The sequence below is a fragment of the Anopheles maculipalpis genome, chromosome 3RL (genome assembly GCF_943734695.1).
Source record: "Anopheles maculipalpis chromosome 3RL, idAnoMacuDA_375_x, whole genome shotgun sequence".
Taxonomy (NCBI): domain Eukaryota; kingdom Metazoa; phylum Arthropoda; class Insecta; order Diptera; family Culicidae; genus Anopheles; species Anopheles maculipalpis.
Genome location: NC_064872.1, coordinates 70682179 through 70702864, shown reverse-complemented (window position 1 = coordinate 70702864; position 20686 = coordinate 70682179). Strand labels below are relative to the sequence as shown.

The 20686-nt window shown below is 42.9% G+C and overlaps 1 protein-coding gene across 1 annotated transcript; it reads right to left on the bottom strand.

Annotated features, from left to right (window-relative positions):
* Positions 1-1577: 1577 nt before the first annotated feature.
* LOC126560940 (serine protease 27-like) lies at positions 1578-20054 on the bottom strand. Its single transcript, XM_050216890.1, has 3 exons — positions 20024-20054; positions 2535-3083; positions 1578-2452 (listed from the first exon to the last, which is right to left on the bottom strand). Exons 1-3 carry the CDS (start codon positions 20052-20054, stop codon positions 1578-1580), a joined length of 1455 nt encoding a protein of 484 aa, XP_050072847.1.
* Between the last annotated feature and the right edge of the window lie 632 nt (positions 20055-20686).

Sequence of the window (20686 nt, the reverse complement as noted above, 5' to 3'; positions counted from 1 at the left end):
CATCAAGATGTTTCCATGGATTTGCACTACAAATTGGCCAATTAAAGTGTCTCGAGAAATAAGCTATCATGGACATCTTACTTTCAAATTTACTTTGGAGTTAAAGTCCCCGAGAGAAGAACGTTACGAAGCTTATCAAGAAGTTGTGTTATGCTAGCGAATGTCTGAAGAAGACCTCAGTTTTTCTATTGATGGTGGCACACTCTTTAGCATAAATTATATCCACTGACCCAGACGGGGAATGGCTAAAGCTATTGCCTTCGTTGGAGCCAGAGCAATCGAGAATAAAAATTCATCCCCATTGGTAAATCCCTATTGCTACTGCAACCCAGCGGTGGTCCACAAATCGTTGCTCATCATCATCACCATCATCACCAGATGGCTTGAGGGTTTCCTGTGGGGGGGGGGGGGTTGTACAGTGATACCAGACCAGTTGAATTCGTAGACTTCAGCAGCAGACGGGTGAAAATGAGAAAATGTAGAGCGAGTTGCGAAATAAAATATGCATGATCAAACCGTCATCCCATCCTACCAACCAGCTGGAACCAGCTTCAACGAGCTCTGGAGACAGTGGGTGAGAGTGAGATAGAATTATGCGATATAGTTGAGTGCGGTTAGTTCTACCGTTTTAAGTTTAACCAGCATAAGGATATGATGCAGTTAGCCGGCCTTGTTTGATTCGTCGAGCGGTGGACCAACTCTGGATACGACGCACGCCCTATTCCTTGGGTTTCGTTGGGCATGCAACTTACAGCGCAAAGGCATCGTGTAGCGTTACCGTGCTGCTGCTGCTGCTGCTGCTGCTGCTGTACCAACAACACTGAGAGTACTGGGCGCCATTGTTTGAAGGTGCTAAACCACCGAAACACCGGTTCCCCGATGCACAGATGCAGTATCGTTCAACACACACACACACCGAGGACTTACCGGCCCGTGGCATAAACGACCGATGCAAAGTACTGCAACTACCGGTGACAATGTACACGTTTTGTAGGTTAGTTTGCTTCGGTCCCATAACAACTATCCTTACGGCAGTGGCCACCATCACTAACACATACGGATTCATGCCATATCATGGATGGTTGGACTCGTAAAACTAAAACTAATTAAGTGGAATAGTTAAAGTTAGAGTGATGGTTGGTAGTAGGGTTGTGTTCCTGTTATCCGGTAACTGTTTGGAATTAGTCTATAAATATCATTAACCGTTCGGAATGTGGGCTTACTGCGCGAACTAACATTTCGTCTCGTTGTATATCATTTCATCACCAGTGGAATAACCCTGACGTGGAGGTAGCTAATTTAAGTTTTTTTTTTTTTATTAAATATGTCCAACTCTTGTCCATAAAGTTTTGTGGCCTCGAAATATTACCCTGAAAACGTTGCAACAACAGCTTTAACGTCTGAGTCACCCTCAAAACACACTCGCACGAACGTTTTGCTCAGTTTGCACATTTTAATAAGACGCCCGTGGACGCCTAACTCTCAGCGGAATAATTGACAGTTCCTTATGCGCCCAATAGCCGTCCAAAACACTCAATTCGAAGAAAATGGAGCCCGACCCCACTCGGTTCAACGCTTTACGACAGCAGCACGGTGCTAAACATTATTATTACACCCAGAACAGTACGCCGTCCCCGACCGAGAACTTCTCCTCCTCCGTTACTCCACGTGCTCGGATCGGTGTCCAGCGATGCTTCAATCCAACGGCGATGCACGAACACGTCGGTATACACGCCGGGAAAATGAGACCTCCCACAGCCCCAACCGAAACTAACGACACCATAAAGTGTACCGTCGCAAACCAGCGGCCCTCCGGAGTCACCCTGACACGCGTCCACTTCACCGGCAAAGCTACCGGCACAAAACGTACCGTCCGGGACGCTTAGAACCGGTCGCAGGGAACGTTTGCAACGGTCCAGATCCAGCACAGTTACTTCAGCTTTCTGAAGACACACGGGCTGGAACTGTTTGCGACCTTCTCGTGTTTGACCCCAGCCATAGATGGTGCACCGTTCACCTTCCCTTGGTCCGTGGTTAGTCAGCGCAATCGGTAGTAAATTGCTGGGAGGATCACTGATACTGAACGGCACCAGCAACGATACGAGTCCAATGTCGGCGTACATACTCTTTCGACTCCAGCCCGGATGGGCAAGGTATCGGAACACTTGGCGTTGCTGCATACGTGCGGATCGATCGAATCGATTCAATATGCCGGCCACTACGACCATGTTGGACGCTTTCGTCGTGAAACAGTGAGCTGCGGTCAGTACGCGCTGTGCACTAATCAGTGAACCACCGCAAAACAATCCACGGCCAAAGCCGTGCCGATGCTCATGGTACCGATTTCTTAACGAAATGTGAAAAGGAGCCTCGCCGGGGAGTGCATTTCTTCCACCTACGATACGTTCTCCAAGGTTCGATGCGCTCTCGCTACAGTTGTAAAGCGTGTACTCTGGAATCGAAAAAATCCTCAATCATAAACTAGATGGACTTTTGGAGAGTTCGTCCACAAATTCAAAAATACTGATCCTAACCTTCTTTCGTCACCGGATCGGTTCCGTTCGCTAACAATACAACTTGCGCCGCACGGTCTGGACGACTCTCGAGAGTATTTACCGTGCACAGCTTTATCTTCGGCCGGTGACACATGTTCCCCAGCGCAGAAGCATCAAACTTTGCCATAAAGTTGATATCAATCCGCTTTTTAGATTGTTTCCGTTTATCAATCTTTTCGTACCGAAACCAATATCCCTCGGGTGTTTCGCACGAGGACACGCTGCCATATCGTTGTCCATCTGTTGCTAGACCCGGTTGCTGTTTCACTGGCAAGGTAAAGAAATAGCCGCCGCCTATCTGTGTGGTGCAGTGATTTGGAAGCCTTTTCAAGCCTTTTTGCTCCCGTTCTTCGGATTCTCCTGATAGGTGCCCAGCACCACACGCACCGCATCTATTTGTGGCATCATCAACAACCAGCTCGGTTGCACAAAGCCCTTCGGCACAGTGTCCTTGTGCGTTGCACAACTTCAATTCGGACGCAACTCGCCACTTACCGGAATCCCCACTCCGTCTCCACTTCCAGGTTGCTAAAATGCAACGGAGGCCAATTTAAAGGAAAACCTTGAACATCAATATACAACGTCCCGGTTGCTGGTTCTTCAGCACCGTCAACACTCTACACTCTTACCTTCAATTCCAGGAAACTTTCTTCCATCATTACCGGACGGGACTGTACCGCTTCTCGGCTGCAGTGCATCGTCTTGTGGCGAATCTGATTGATTCGAGGGTGGTCGGTAGGAGTAGCAGACACAACGGGAACTTTGCACAAGTAGTGGGATGATGGTTTGAACAGATTGCAGCCCGTCGACCTGTTTGCGGTTAAATGATTGCACAGAAGAGCCTTCAAAGTAGCACTCTATCAATTTACTACCGGTACTTGGCCCGTCTGTCGCTGGTAATTGGGTACGTTTTCTTCGGGAAACGATTTCTTCGGGGATTACGCTCCCTTGCTCGAGGGTTCGGCCGGTAGACCACTGTCTTTTAACGATTTCTACGCTTGAAGCGTGTTGTGTACTAGGTAGAATTAAAGTTTCATTACTACTTGTGACAGGTAAGTGACGGTGTTGAGTTGGCGCAATCAGTAAGAAAGTCCAGACAATGGATGAGACTTCCCAAATTATCACCATGTTATGGTGTGCGATTGATCTTCATTTTTTGGGACGACTTTTTGAGGACCAAACGGGAGCGATAAACAGGCAAACAACTACCAAAGCTTAATTTTCACTCACTTTGAGCCAACAAATATCAGCTGTCAATAAAATAGCCCTGCCTACTACAGATCCTTCACCATCGAGCAGGAAAAAAAACGACAGAATAGATTGCCTATCCTTTGTGTGTTTCTTGTTTTGTTTTGCAGCCGGGAAAAATACAAAACAAAAACCCGTAGAATAAAGTGTTTTTCCAATCTTCCTACACACTGGCGCAAAGTGTTAAAAACAACAACTACTGACGGACACCCGTTAAAAAAAACAAAAATGGCCACTAAAAGACTAAACTGCTCCATCCCATTTAATTTGTGCGGCCGGTGCCGATCATCCGGATGGTAGAATTTTTCGCCCCCATTTTCACGCTTCTCGCTTTTCGCAAACCGAGCATATGAGCTGGGAAACAAAATGGGAACAATTGCTGGGAACAGTACACGCTATCGGCTAGAAAATTGTGCACAGTTCGTATGGGGAAAAGTATTTCATGTTTGAAGTTTTGTGGACCATGTTTTCGAGTTAGAGAGTTTGTGAAACCTGGAAAACGACCGGCTGCATATCTGAACCGGCGAATACCACACACACACACACACACACACGCTCGCGTGTTCCTGTACGACCACCGATCGCAGTTTGGATCGTTTGGTAGATGATACGGGCTCACTCGTCGCACACCGCCACGCCTAATATTTATTGCATTTCCATTCAAATGAAAACTCGCATGAAATATGTAGCTGGTTTTGCGCTCTAGAACGGTTGTGTGTGTGTGTGTGTGTGTGTGTGTGTGTGTGTGTGTGTGTGTGTGTGTTGTATGTGCGCTATTTTTGTGCCATGTTATTCTGCTTCTGCTACCGAACGGGTGGTGCTGGTGTGATAGATTTTTGGCGATGATTGTTAGTGTGTGCTGTGTGCGTTCTTTAATCTGTATCGCGTATGGGAGCCCGTTGCGTTAGGTGTGACGGTGGGAAAGATCGGAGATCGGTAGATGGTTGATTTATATTCCACCCAGCATCGGACCTTGGGAAGCGTACGGAGCCGGGCTAGGGAAATTGTATTTGTTGCGTTTCAATTGTACCTTGTATCTCGTTTTTTTGTTAGAAAGGAAAACATGTGATTATCTGAATAGCATACTTCTAGGGATCAGACAATATTGCAATCAATTTGCTAAAGCTTTCATCCATTTTATTTAGTTAAACTTCCATTTAAGGATCTTCTAATCGAAAAGAGCGATCGAGAGAGTGAGATCATATAAAGTATGGAAAAGAAATTCCTCTAAATTCTTTTTTGTTTAACGACCTTCTGTAGGTCACGCCGCCATCTAATATGGTTTACTAGATTTGCTGATACCACGTTGTTTGATAGTCAGTCCTCACTACAGGGGGACGGTCCTCGCATAGGATTTGAACCTCTGTCCTGCCGTTTGAAGACCAGCGCTGCTGTCGCCTGTACCACTAGGCCGCCCTCGGCTTGGAATTTATTTTTCCCAAATAAAACCAAACATCAACAACATTAATAAATACAGCCATTTAGATCTTTAAAAACGATTAAAACTAGATGCCCAATAATACACCAGGTTCCTAGCACGCCCTGTTTTACTGTAATACTTTGGCATCCAATCACTGTTCGCATCGAAAATTCATTGCGCCTTTCGATTTCATCTCGAGTGGTGCAATTCTATCTTTCATATCATCCGACAGTGTGTACAGCCGGAGAGACCATCCATCATTGATGTTTCGGCATACTCCGGCCATCCGACAACAGGAGAAGGACTTACATATTTTATTACGTTTTCATTACGATTTCAGGTTCAAGCGGAGCAATTTATTGTTGGTGGTATTGCTACGACTACTATTTCTACTACTTCTACTGCCGGTACGTATCGCAATTCTGGCTCGTGGTAACACATTTCGTCGATAGGTTCAACGTGACACATTCCGGATCACCGAAAGGAGGGATCGAGATTCAGTCCGTATTCCGGGTAACACAGAATTGAATTTCGTTTCATCTTCCGGAGCTCTTCGAAAGCGGATTGAGAACAACGATTTGATCATCTAATATGCATAAGGTTTGCTATGTTAAACGACGGGATAGCTGAAACGTTTGACAGAGCACGATACCATACGGGGACATGTTTCAATTTTTAACACGATATTATCTTGTGCAACAAGAAACGGTCTTTGTATGAGATCGTATTTTCTGTAGAGCAACGCGCGTTGTTGGTCTACATTACATCAAGAGCTGCTGTCTGCTGGGTAAACATTTTCTTTCTCCGCAAGACACTTCCAGTACGCATATAATTCAATTTTGCTTACGCCATGGAAATGAGATACATGCAATTGAATAGAAAAATTCATCACTTTTCTCTTCTATCTTCTACTGACCTTCAGCGTATATTCAAATGAAGAATTCATCCGATTTATCCACAGCGATCGATAGTTTTGATTGTATTATCACGCCCAAAAGGATCTTCAGTGCGAAATTGAAATGTGACAGACCGACAACACTCCCCGGGGACGAATAGTTTTATGGAACTCATCTTCAATTATTTTGTTTTTACCCACTCTTAGGAGCTCTAACAAGTAAAGTTTTATTCTGGATTCTCTCATTTACATGCACCATAACTATAAATGAAGATAAATTTGCTCTACCAGCCCGGCAGAAACTTTAATCCACTTCCGGCTGAAATGGAAACGATCGAAATTTGCCCAAGTGAATCGTCAAAAGCTATCGAACAGGAGCAAGTTGTGCTGGTTCGATTTGTTAGTCTTTTGGTAAAAGATTTTGAGGGGAACGGGGGACAAAAAAAAACTTCCCAATAAACCCACCGGTACATATTAGAGATCGTGGCGAAAGTTGCGCCCAATTTTCCCTCCGGCCATGGTGTATGGTGCTTGCTGGGAAAGATTTATTAGTCGAATCGAATCGTCACTCCCGGTAAATCGGTTTTCGATTTTCTGTCCCGTCCAGCCGTTTGCAGGCCCATTGACCTAATCGCACCCAGCGTTTGCAGGGGCTACACGAAAAGGGGTTGGGAAATTTATGTCCATCATCTGTTCGTAAAACCGGTGCGCCGGGGTTGGGTTTGGTCGCCTGGGTAATTACCGATAAGCGTGACGCTTTTATGGACTTTTCTGATTGATGTGATACGGCACGGGGTGAAGCTTCCGGGCTGAGCTTATAACCGAATTATGAGAAACTAGAGAACAGTTTTGTTCTCTTTTTCTACCCAAAATTTGGTTGCATAAAGGTGGTATTAGAATTTAAAACTAGCTTTTCTTGCTTTTTAAAGTGGCACAAACAATGGAAAAGCTTTCTAGTAGTGAATAAATTCATACATTTCATCTTTCAGCATCCAAAGACTAAGATAACAAATTAAGAACTCGTTTATGCTTACACGACAACTTTTTTCAACCTTGAGTTCATTTTCTTTTTCTTAACTAGCAAGATCCCCCAAAGGATAGCGGGAAAAATACGATCTTCACCAAAGCACGTTTTCTTGCGATTCTGTGCATGATAACGAGTTGTGCCAGCTTTCACCGTCCCCGAGGTTCAACAGACTGTTCGCTGGTTTCTTTATGGACGGTAAAGAATTTTCCCCCTTTCTTTTCCACGCTTTATTAGAGTCAGTCCTCCAAGAGGTGACAAGAATGTACCAGTTTGCATCATCTTACGTACCATACACGTACCTTTGACACACAGTTGCGGTACAAAATGCAGATTGAGTTATGGGGCATCTTCTTATGGGTTCTTGTTACCTTTGACTCCAAGAGTCACAAAGTCTCCGTCTCAGACAACAACGACAAAAAAGAAAATCGACGAAAGCATTCCCACCCTTTAAGAGGTTTCAGCAATTTAGGGGAGGAGAAAAATGCCAAAGCCCGGGTACCCGGGAAGAAAATGGAAGGATAAATTCATAAAATTTATTAGCAGAACTAAGAGCTTTTTCACGCTCCATCTAAGGGAACGATTACGAAGCGACGAAAAACGGTGTCGTTTTGGGAAAGAATGTTCGTGTTCACGTTGCTCGAGGGCACAAATTTTGATTCAATTTTCATTCCGCCTAGCACAGCAGCAAAGTCCGCGCAGCGATGTGTGTCTGCCGAGTTGATTTTTAAAATTATAGCACCACAACCTGTTCGGGTTGGCGTGTGCACGATTTCTTCCCGCTTTTCTCTCCGCAGATGAGTGGATAGACTGACAAAATGTCCCAAAATTCGTTTATTTTTTGTCGTATCGGAATAAAGCACGGAACCATGCACCATGAAAGTATGTAACAAATCTCATACGAACGAGGTTGCGCTCGACTTAGTTGCTTTTATTTAAATTTTAATAGATTAAACATTTGGTGAGCTCTATTTTACGTGCATGGCGTGCGTCCATGACTCACACACTACGACGGGCGCTTACGAAAAAGGGAAAATTTATGCACAAAAAATCACTACCAACCAGCAAAACTTGGCGGATTGTATTTGAATAAACTGTGCTTTTTTCCCGCTGTTAGCATCTCCACACCACACGGTGAACGTACTTGGTTGCTTGCTGCGGGAATTATTTGCCATCCACAGGCGACATTTTCACAGGGCCATGATTTTTCCTTCGTTATTATGCACCCGACCTACAGAGCTACAGGCTTGCAAAACCGTTTTCTTTTTGAGCGGCTCCGGTGTTTGGAGAAAGCGCAAAATGGTCTTTTGCGATGGTGATTTTCGCATACCGGTGGGGAGTCCTTTCATCGCGCGCTGTGCAAAACTTGCAAAATGCAACTTTTGCTCATGAATTTTAACGCTGGAAAAGATGAGGAAAAAATTGTGAGAGAGGAACTGTGTAACTTGCAAAAAAAGATCTACCCCTTTTCTCACTAGCTTTAGTTGAGGGGGTTGAGTTTGATGTTTTATGTTATTTTTATTGCCACGCTGCTGAGGGAAACTGGTGAGAAAGCAACGTACGGAAGGATGCTGTAAAATCAATTGGCCACACAAGACGAACGAGCACGGTAAGGTGAGCTATATGATTGCAAAATGCAACTTGAAAGCTAGTTTTCAACCGAGTCGATTGGAGGAACTGAAACTGGAAAATTGATTAGTGCGAGAAAATGGGATTTAAAGTTGTACTTTATTGCACTTTCAGATGAATGTGCAATCTGCCTGTTTTTCAATTCGTTATAAGTAATTTTTTAAATTCGATGAAATATGAAAACTTATTCAAAAATTTTTGGTGCAATATTTAATGGCAACATTTCGCCCGAACCAGGGGTTCAGATGGATGTAAAATTCTCTCAAACTGAATGAAGGTTCAGGCGATTTTTCGTTATCAATTCAACGAACAATATTAATTAAAAGAGCACATTAATTTCTGAGAGTTCTTTCCCCAGCTCTCTGATGGATCAGCATTCCATATTCAACGAAATTGATTCATTGAAATGTTGTGAGCACAGTTTCCTGGCAAGCTTTTGATACGAGGAAGAGGCTCAAGGATTTAATTCACGATAGAGGCACATTAATTGCTCATGTACGACTTCAGATCACCGTTGTTTGAGTGGACTCTTATGAATTGGATTTAAGCATTTTATATGCTTTCGACAATTGCTATTTTATTTAATTCGAATTTTATTTTATTTATATTTAATTATGACGGTACAATGCCGTATTGTCCGCACCGCTTGTGATGATTGAATTGTATAAACATAATGATGAGTCATTTCCTCCTAATTATTTGCCTTATCCCAGGCACACTCGGTTGTGCATAGGTCGATAGTTTGTTGTTGTAGTCCAGTCCTAGTTTGATTGTTTCACGTTGGTTGTTCAGGTGGGTTAAGTTATGGTTGGTTCGATGCTATTGTTGTAGCTATTGTGTATGATGATTCCAATTAGTCACTAGTGATGTTTTGGCTATTGTTCAGCATCGGATCCAAGATTGATCGACAAGCTCCGTCTCGCTGCAGGAAGAGCGACTTCGCTGATCTCGAGCCTGAGCCCGACAAATACCCCGAGTCCAGCGCCAACGCAGCCGAACTTGTTGTGTCAAGTTTGAACTGATTTGGAGAGCACTGTGCTATGGAAATCGCCTGTCTCCCTTTTACGGCAGTGTTGAAATCGCCCCCGAATGTTGTTGTCCCGTCATTGGATCACCCGTGGCAATATTGACGACACTTAAAACAGTAGACAACAAGCAACATAAAAGGATTCCTTCCTTTGAAAAACGAATAAGGATTGGAAGGGTACAGTGTTTCTCAGGTCTCAGGACATGTGTCTTCATGTTTAAAACAATCGTCACTTTTTGTTATTCATATAGGACGGCCAGGCCGTATTGCTTACAATTAACTTAAAAGTAAGATACTCCTTTCATGTTAGCTGGGAGACATTTCCTTCTCTGAGCCGTGAATCGGTACCAAATTCTGGGCGTGCTTGGTTGTTCCGTTGCGTCATCATGGATTTAGACGACTGATTAAATTAGTAACTGCTTGAAAAATTATATAAACTTTGTTTTGGAACTTTGTTTTTAACCATTTTCATGTATTATATTTACTTATTTTTTTTGATCGATTTTTTCTTTATATTTGAGTATGACAGCTCCCCGTCGTATTGTGCTGTTTTTGAACCAATGTTGCTTAACAAATTTAAAAAAAAAGGATTTGCTTGGACAAGGGTGCAATGTTTTTTTTAGAAAATGTTACCCTACCGAAGCATGAATTGCCGATCCTTTTGCTATAAATATCCTAAAAGAAATTGAAGAATCGATCAAAGTAAAACTGCTTGTTCCACTGTCGTACGTGTTCTGCGTTCAAATTATTCTTTGAAATATTCTATTTTCTTGGCAACACTTGTTTAAGGTGCGTTTGAGGCTGTTTCTCACACAACTTTTCTAATTTTATCATCTATCCAACTCACTTGCTCAAGTCTTTGAGGCTAGAAACCATTTGTCGGAATAAATTTGTTTCTTACGTGAACTTATTTTTTGAACAACGCGCCTTAAAGGGCACATCAAATCGCGCATTACAATAAGTTCGTACAAATTAACACATAAAAAGGAAGTTGTTTGCTCCCAAACACAAAAGGCTATTTGTTCGTCCAGAGCCATCAAAACCAAGTCCTTCGATAAGCGTCCTTTTTGCTTTCCCGGTTTCCGACTTAGCAGAGCGTAAAAAATTGTACAACAAAAGAAATCGAAACGAAAGAAAAAAAAAAACCTGGTAACACCAGAATTGTCCATAAGAAATCCCTTCCGACACCGGCGGGTGGAAGTGGCGTTTTGTAGCAAGCGCGTTCTATTGAAACTTGGCTGGTACCGTGCTTCCGTCCCGAAGCTGATAAAGCAATCAATTTCCAATTAGGAATTGTTCTAATTGCTGTCGTGGCCATTTTTTTTTTCGCTCACATTCTGTACAGCAGGGAAAAGCTTCAACCGACCGACAGAGTTTTGTTGTATGTTTTATTATGGGTGTGCTCTTTTGTGCGCTTCAATCGCATCATCAATCAACGGAAAGGCACGGTAGTGGCGCGCAGCTAGCTCGCGACAAACAATTCGCGTGTCTTTGTCTGTCGTCCCTTGGTTGGTCCGACAAACTAAGCACGCTCGATCGCTAGAATGATTAACAATTTGTGTAAAGGCAGACGGAGGCGATGGAGAGCTGCTGGAGGATCTTGGGGGCCTGCCACATAAAAACTTGTGCCAGTGTGCTACCAATGTTCCACGGTTCTCAAAACGGATGTGCGTGATTTGTTCGCTGACACCGTTTCTTCGCACGCTTTAAATCAGACCGTGAAGCAAAAAGGGAGGAAGGTAGGTGATTTCTCCAAGGAAAAAGGATTTCCCTTTGCGTGGGTGGAAGGTGAAGAATGCAGCAAAAAAAAAAACAGCTTGTAACAAAAGTCAAGTAATTTAATGATGGTTGTCAGGCGAAATGGGTGGCCGCGTCCACTCTTGGCGTCGCTTGATCGTGGGGCTCTGTGCGTTTGTTATTGCTTGTTTTTGTTCAAACTTGTTGTTTTGCACAGTTTGGAAGGGTAAGGAAATTCCGAACAGGATCGCTGAAGTGGGACGATAATTAGTAAATGGCGCGCTTTGAGCGATTCAGAACACTTTGTTAGTTTCAATCTTGAGATGAGATCTCTAATTGTTTTCTTATGTTTGTAATTGCTTCGGAATGAAAGCAGTAATGTGATGCATTGAGCTGCTTAAAGTTTTGTAGCTGAAGTGCAAGCGTAAAGAATTAATTAAAGATGTGAAACTGTAAATAAAGATGGGTAAATGGTAAATAGTAATTAAATTAGTTGAAACATAGCTAGGAGTCAAATAAAAGATAGAGACCAAATAAAAGGAACAAGACAAAATAAAAGAACAAAAGAGAATGACAAAATATACAATTTTGAGAAAATTTGCTAGCAAAAAACACGCAGAAAACACCTAAATATAACTAAAAACAGAACCGAGTATGCCCAAGATAAGGCGAAGAATAAGGAGGAAATGCCTTACCAATAAGATTGTAAAATTTATTCAACACAAGCGGTGTTGACATTACGGCACTGGACCGTCATAATCAATTGTAAATAAATAAATAAAATAACTAAAAACATAAAGCTTATTGATGAAGACTATTCGAAGAGAAACAAATGATAATTCAATTCGAAATAACAAACTCTGAGTAGTTTTTGGAACAAAAAATTAAAAAATAGAAAAATAAAAATAAAGAACGCAAAATTTATGGATATTTGATTAGGTTTTGGTATAATCTAATCCATTAATTGAACAAAAAAAAAACTGTTCAAAATCAATTAAACAAAACATCGTTAAGAAACACTCAAACCATTAAAATTAACATACAAACGAAAGGCGTCACGATTTTATCGCTACGCTACAACGAACACAACATTGTTTCCAGCCACGATTGATATCACTTTTACTACACTTGATCCTCATTTCTGTCCGCCACGGTTATCATGCCTGGCACTTTGTACAGCACCATTAAGTTACGACGCTAGTTTTATGAAACTGTGTCCCCGTTCTACCAATCGCCGAACGTTGAAGGTTCCGTGTCGCTTGTGGGGACAGGTGCGACCTCCACAAATGATGCAATCTTAATCTCAAGTTACGATCGATGCAATGGTGTTCTGTTTCTTTTCTCTTCTTTTTTTTTTTTGGCCAGTCGAGTTGATGGCTTGTTATAAAAGACCCGCTACCCATTTCGTGCGCCAGCTAACAAGCATTCGGCGGGCACTGCAGGCAGTCAGAAACAGTGAACCAACTGACTCAGCTCCTCATTCTCGCAGGTCGGATATTGTCGCCGAACTCGTCACGGCTCTCATTACGACACAGATACGACACTCGCCGGCAAGAGTAGCGTAAGTCGTTCTTGTATTGTGCATCGCCATTGTAGCAACATTGTCATCGTACCAGCAGCACCATCAGCGGATACTCCCCTGCCAAGTGACGTGAAATATTCGCCCTAAGAGCATGGGAATAATTCGAAGTGGCATAATATTCCTGCTGCTCGCTGCCACAATGCTACAGACTGTGGTGGCTTTGCTAGATCTAACACCCACACCGACGTGCGCACCAATCACCCGGGTTACGCGGCAATTGAATAAGGCGGTAGCTTATGAGTTTGGAGCATTCGGAGATAATCTTTCGTTGCTAGTGGAGCGATTGTTACAACTGTCAAGGGCCGAGGATAAAGACTTTAGCGATGCTGCTGATATCGAGCTAGTTAATGCTGAAGAACATCATGAACGTTTTTTGTAAAATTTTAGTAAGAAAAAACATATTAAGAATTTAAATATTTTAAGAAATAAAAACAAACGTAAGTGAAGCTGAGTGAGGGATCTTTTATAAATGCAGCTGTAATAAGTGTCGAGATTTACTAAATAAAATGAAAGTAATTTAAAAACGGTTAAGTCTGAAATCTGACATGCGATAATCCATAATCTGTAGTATCCCGGATATGCCGGATAAGGTAGTGGATGAAAAATGCTCTCTGATGTCTTTCAACTCGAAAAAAAAACTTAATTGACGTCTCCTCTCTGGCTGATGCTTTACGCTGATTGCAAAGATAAGACTCTGTTTGCCTCAGTCTCCTTTCTGCAACGTATTCGTCGGCAGAATGTATGAGCCTACAAGTCTCATTGTCTGGTATTCTGGTATCTGGTATTCAAAATCCAGAATCCGAGATCCAAGATCAGCAATGAATCCGAGATCCAAAAGTAGCAAATTATTCTGTCGTGGCGGATGAAGCCGGGATTTTATAGAACCTGTATAGGTCTAGTAATCTCACACACCTTTACGGCTCCAATAATTTAAATTGATTAAAGAAAACAAATGAATCTCAGATTTGCCTTAAATATTTTCAATACAAATTTTACACATAATCACTTACGGTTCCAAGACCTCAAGCCACAAAAAGCCATCCCTTAAATTCTATCGATCGTCTTTTGGATTCGATGGTCGTTGAAAAACTCATAAATGTCGCCCGGGAACGTATGAAGCACTTGCAGCGGCATTTTTATTTTCCCCCTCAATCCCTCACACATATTGAGGTGAAACATATTGAGCAAGCGTGCAATGATGAAATCAATCCGCTCCCCTAAAACGTGCGATACACGGTACAGTAGAAGATGCGTTATAGCAAACAGGAAGCAATATCGGGCAAGGGAGTTTTGTTCGGTCCGGGAAATAACATGGAAATAAAATTTTAATATTTCATTACGGCATTTTCCAGCGCCTGGCATGCGGTTCTCGAGGGGGGACAATTTTTTGTGGTGTTCACCGGTGGTGGCAATGAAGGATACAGTGCGGTATTTCATTTCAATATCCTCGTTTTGTCGGAGTGAAATCCAATAAAAATATAGTACATACTTTGGGGTGTATTTTATGCCACAGCTCGTAACAGAACAAGCAAATTGAACCAAAAATTAATCGATGCAGTAATGATTTCATCTTACCGAAAGCAATCTGTCCAATGAAGTGTGCTGTGTTTTTCCTCCGCTTGAAGGCGAGAGAACATTAACTGAATCAATAAGCGTCAAAAAAAAAAAATCACCCAATGGTCTGCTACAATAGCTGCATAGTTCCCCAAGTGATTGGGAAATTATTTACACAGCTTTTAGCAACATGATCGTGTTGACACAGCACTGTGAGCTTCCCACGAATGTAGAGCGATGGCGCAACATATGCATCGCTAGGTAAACAGTACACAGCAAAGACAGCAAAGAAAACACACACTCATATTCATAAAAATTGTACTCCAATTTCAATGTCGATTGAAGTACGTGTATGTACGTATTGTACAGATGGAAATGTTGCTCCCAAAATCAAACCCAACCAAATGGACAGGTGCCAACAAACGTCATCATTTCATTACCAGTTGTATGTTGCTTTTGCCAGCTTAACCGGCGGTTTTTTCGCCTGGTTTTACGGAAGGAAGGACATATCCGTTGTAGTTGTGGTTTTGTTGTGACAGCATCACCACCACACTGACCTCCCCCTCCCCCGGCTAATGAGCTTCATCGGTGCGATGTTTATTTAAAATTTTGTGTGCGTCCATGTGCATTTAACTTGATTCGAACGCTTTCCGAAGCTTCCGGATGTTTTTGGGTACAGCGCAACGCAACGCACCGGATGTTATAATTAGTGCTTCAAACGAGTTGGGACTGTTTTATTTTCCGGTGGCCTATTTAAAGCCAAATTGAAGCGCACACAAATCTTTCCGTGCGTACGGAGCGTGCTGTAAACTCAATTAAAGCGTCAGTACGTCGCGAGTGTGAACTCAGCCACGGCAAATACAATCACCATAACCGTGGCAAAAGCACAACTTCCGTATTTCCCTTGGGAGGGCTCGGGAAATTCTGAATGAACGGGCGTGTACCATTTTGACGAATCGAAAAATTGAATTATGTTTCCGATCAGTGTTGGGCACGGTGAAAATTGTACGCTACTTTTGCTTGTTCATCTATCGCTCTGTCTGTTGAGCTAGAAAATGGTAGAATGAAAGGTTATTAATATCTTTGTGCAAGAAGCAGAACTAATGTGGCATAAAATTAAGAAAAAATGTATCAACAGGAGCTGGTAAAAACAAAAGAAAACAACATGTCCTGCCAGTATCCTTTTATCCATTTGCATAGTAATGAGTGGACGGTAATCGAATTGCATGTGACAGTGACTGGTACTAAACAAATGCTTTCCCTGCGTTGTGTTTGCAAAAGCCTACCAAATGGCGTCGGTGGGTGAAGAATAATTCAATACTTCCGGTATGGATGAATGGCTAAACATATTCAGCAGGCATCAAGGGGACCGGGTATGCTTTTAACCAAGACCGGCATGCCCTTTGCACCACTCCAATACACCAAACCCAATTGCATCCGTGTTTCCCTAACGCACTCAAACTCTCTTCGTTCTAACAAAAGGGAGTAGGAAACTATGTTATTAATATTATTATCATTCGCAATTTACATGGCAAGAGTCCTGTGGCAATGGCGTTGGGGTAAGCGAAAAACATCACTACAACCAAACGGACCGAACGCAATATTGCACCAGTGCTTCTAATGCATACCAAACTATCTATCTACCCTGAGGGCTCTCCATTCCGACCACGAAATGTCGGTTCGATTGGTAGCCAATTTCCCTGCTACCCCTGACCGCTTCCTTTCCGGCTACTTCTTGCACCAAGGCTGACCTATTGCCTGCTTGAATGCTGCACAATATTCGATTGGCTTCGAAGGGATTTTGGTTGTGATAGCGGACATTGAGAAGGGATGAAACCAAACCTGTTTGAAATTGAATCTTCACGCACCGAACCCACCGAATCCAATAATAATTGCTACGATTTTACGTGCTTTTATTAATTTAGCTGCATTACATTAGAGCTTCGTGTAATGTAACAATTTACGCCAGAATCAGCAATAATTCTGGTGTTTTATTTTATTTAAACTTTCGTTGGGCGGAAGGGATGATGCTTAATTAATTTATCATTTTATAATCATGCAAATGTTTTCGTAATTGCGATGAATATGGTTGGGTGGAGTATGACTTTTTCGATTCGATGGGAGGAAAAACCGAAAATTGCAGCTCTAATGCCGCTGATGATTGGAAATGTGATAGCTGAGCGTAATTAGAATAAATGTGGAATGTAAACACATGGGATAGGAGATAATAAATCATAAATTGCACTCAATTGAAGGGAATAAATTTGCTCGTAATAGTGGACTGATTCGAGCAAATCGAAGCTCATTATTTATTGATCCTGGAGTGTTGTGTTGTTTGCTATGCTAAAAAAGAAAATTTTGTTAATAATTTATTTTGAGCACAATGCATTTGACATGTTTTTGCTATGTACGGTAGAGCAGCTGGTCAGAAGGCTCGACGTAATTACCAGCAAAAATCAGTCATTCGTTTTTCTTCGTTTCCTTGTGTTTTTCCTCTGCGCATTGCGTGAACTGTCGAAGTCGAACAAGCAGGGGCGGTTTGGTGAGGTTTGTCTAGCGCCAAATATAGTCCTTAACACCTGCCGAGTGCCAAGGTAGCAACCAAGGTAGCAGAACTCCTCGTGCAGTTCGAGATCGGCGCTGTCCTTTTCGTAGCAACGGACATTATTATGTGAAAGCCCTTTTTGTAGTTTCTGATCAGTATAATAATGTTACAAGAACAGTTGCAGATGTACACGGTAAAAACAAATCTACGTAAAATTTGCCTTGGTACACGGTTTATGGTAGCTTTTTGACTCAGATGTGTGCATATATTCCTAAAACCTACACATGATATGTCTCAGTGTTCCCGATTCTAAGGCGTTCGAGAGGAGCTTTTCGGCAAGAGTGGCCCTAACCCGGTGAGGCTAGAATTATTCCAAAAACATTTACACGGCACGGAAGATTCCGCAAAAATTGGATCGAGGAAAGGACCGCACTTTGAAGCGATAAATACCAGACTGCACGGCATCCAGCGCCACCAACTTCGCCTAGTAAATCAGTAAGTCGTAAAGCGAAACTTGTTAACGTAGCTAGTTGGCCAGATCGTCAGAGGTCAGAAGCCAGCCTTCCGAGACTATTCAACGAAGATGGCAGCGAGGGGTTTACTAGTGACTCAGATGTCTCTGATATGGAGCTCGTCCTTTACACTCGTCCTTCGCACTTCAAGATGGAAGTGTCCTCCCGATAGTCGATATTTTGAACAGGAGGTAGAAGAAAAAGGGCCACTACGTGGTGAGGGATAGAAAATAAAACGTGAAAAATAGATCGGCTTTTTCGAGCAGATAAGTCCTGTCCTCACGGACTTAGGATTACTCAAGGACTACTCATTAGGCAATCTTTTGGAAGAAATTACCTAAGAACAAGAACAACAATTATATGAGCTATAATAATTTGGTCTAGTTGGGTCAACTATCCAACCGATCAGTGGATAAGATGACCACAAGAAGAGCCCAGCTGTATACGTACGTTCTATTGAAGTCTAAAACCCTTCCAAAGTTTCGCGGCTCAGCGTTCTCAAATAATTTTGCAAATTTTGCCAAGAATAAAACCGGGGAAAAACAGGGAAGCAGCGAAATCTCTATGACCTTTATTCGGTATGAATTAAAAAAATGCTTTATACACTCCAATTACCCAACTGCCACTTGGGTGCGGTTTTTTTCCCTTCAAAACCGAAAATAGTTATGAATTCCATTGACAAGTACTGACGTGACGCATCTCTTGAGCGTATGTAATCCTTCAAACGGTACTCAGCAATTGATTGATGCACACGTTCATGTTCTGGTCAATACTCACGCTTCTGACATTTAACGCTGTGCATCAATCGCTCGCCATTTCCAATGCAGATGCTTGTCGTGTAGGTGTTCTTTTATTCTTCCCCAGTACCAGCATCAACCGCTGTTCAAAATAAAATGTAATTAATATAAGTGTGCAGCATTGCGATCTACACAGCACGATTCGCAACAGTGTGCTCGCGCTCACGTACACACTCTCCAGCACGCTTTCGCCACCAGTGCTCGCGGGCAACCTCAAGATGCCACGGTGGAATTTGCGACGCACACAGCGTGCACAGGAGTACCCCGTGGCTTACAAACATTTTCATCAACATCGTTATCGTAACGACCCGGTAACTGGTTAGAGAGGGAGGATCGAGGGCTAGTGCCAAGCTAGAGCAGCAGCAACAATTTCAACCGACGAGACCGCATCCCACAGGATAGAATTTATTTAGTTTTCCCAAAAACCAAAGATTCCATCCTCCACGGACGCCCACAAAGCTCGCTCCGCAGGGGTGGAGTTTCCACACACGAACCGCACACAAGCAAGTAAGCTTTCTTCAGTGTGTTTCCGTCAAGTCAACGGTGGTGCGCTCGTCGTCTCCAATGGCGCTTCATCATTATCGTCTCGGAACGTCGTCAACGGGCCAAAGCAACACAGCATTAATCGCATCGCAGGCAACGACGACATCACGACGACGCGGGGAATTTGCTAGGAAATACTTCGAAGAGTAAAACCCACCGGAGCATCCGCACCGGTCCAAGAAGGACAAGGGAAAGGTGCTCATCGATGGAGGTGGGCAGAAGGACAAGGACAAAAAGGAGCATCGCGTCACTCCTGGTGGTCCCTCGTTGGTGGTTAGTAAGTGTTGGGGGAAGCAAGCTTTACACCGAGCACGGTAAAGGAAGAAAAATGATGATACATTTGTCTGCAGGGAGCTTTAGCATGCTTTGCACCACACACATGCCTTGCCGAGCTACACGAAGCATGGAGATTTTCGTACACGATTCAGCACACTCGAAGTGGAACCATAAAACGGTACCCCCTCTTGGTGAAGTATTTAAATGAGAAGCTTACCTTCGTTCCACTAGTCTGGTGGCTGGTGGATTGGTGCAGTTTGAGCGTTACCACCAAACAAAACAGGGATTTGATACGAATAGCGCTAGGTAAAGGTGGATAATGAATGCATCCAGTCTGCTATCGCTCAACACATAGCTGACAGGATGCTTTCGTCAAGCTTTCTGATTACGTATTTTTAATGAAATCAATTTTACTACAAAATTCAAATATTTATGTCAGTGGGTGAGAAGTATGCAAATGCGAATCAATAACTTTAATAATAATGCTTTGCATTTTTTAAATGGTGGTGGTACTTATCAACTTTTTTATTGCAGCCAATAAAATAATTTTATCTTTTTATTGTTTTACTGTTGCAATGCTATTTTGAAACCATTTGAAGTCGTCCAAAATAGAGCACTAAAATTACTCCGTATCGTCTCGCTGGTATGCAAATCTCACCATCAACCAAAGAAAACTTACTCGAGTGGTCTCCGTTTCCACTGCTCGTCATCACGCAATATTTACGACCGTATCCTTGCGTAAAGCCGGCCCCGCCTTGCTGATGCGTGATGTCGCTTTGAGAAGATAGCGATTTTTAGTAACGCTCGTGTACCCCGAATCCTGCACGAGGCAAAAATTTCTCGAGATGCTTGGATTGCAACGCGTGTAGTTTGTGGTGCAGGATGAACGTTACTAGCGAGCAAGAATTCCACTTCCATTCAATCTTCCATCGCTCGATGCATTACACCATTTGGACGGTCCAGGCATGTGTACGGAGGACGGTCTGAAATTGAATGCTTTCAGGCGAACGATCCACTTGGAGGATAGTCAGTTATGCAAAATATCTTGTCTGATACCGCAATGGTGCCTGGGAGCGATGAGAAAAAGCGTACCGGAGATGGGCAAACGTGGTGAAACATTTCACGTACGATGGAGGCGCCTGGTCACTGGTGGCCAATATGATTGATAGCGGAACGTGCCTGATGTAGACCACTGTGTCAGGGAAACATGTCTTACTACCGCATGTCATTCAATCCATCAAATCATATTCGAAACAATGTAAAATACTAGAAAAAGCAGTAGTAATAGCGGGCTACTTTGGTGGTAGTGGCCGACGCCGGTCTTGATACCCGAGTATAAAAT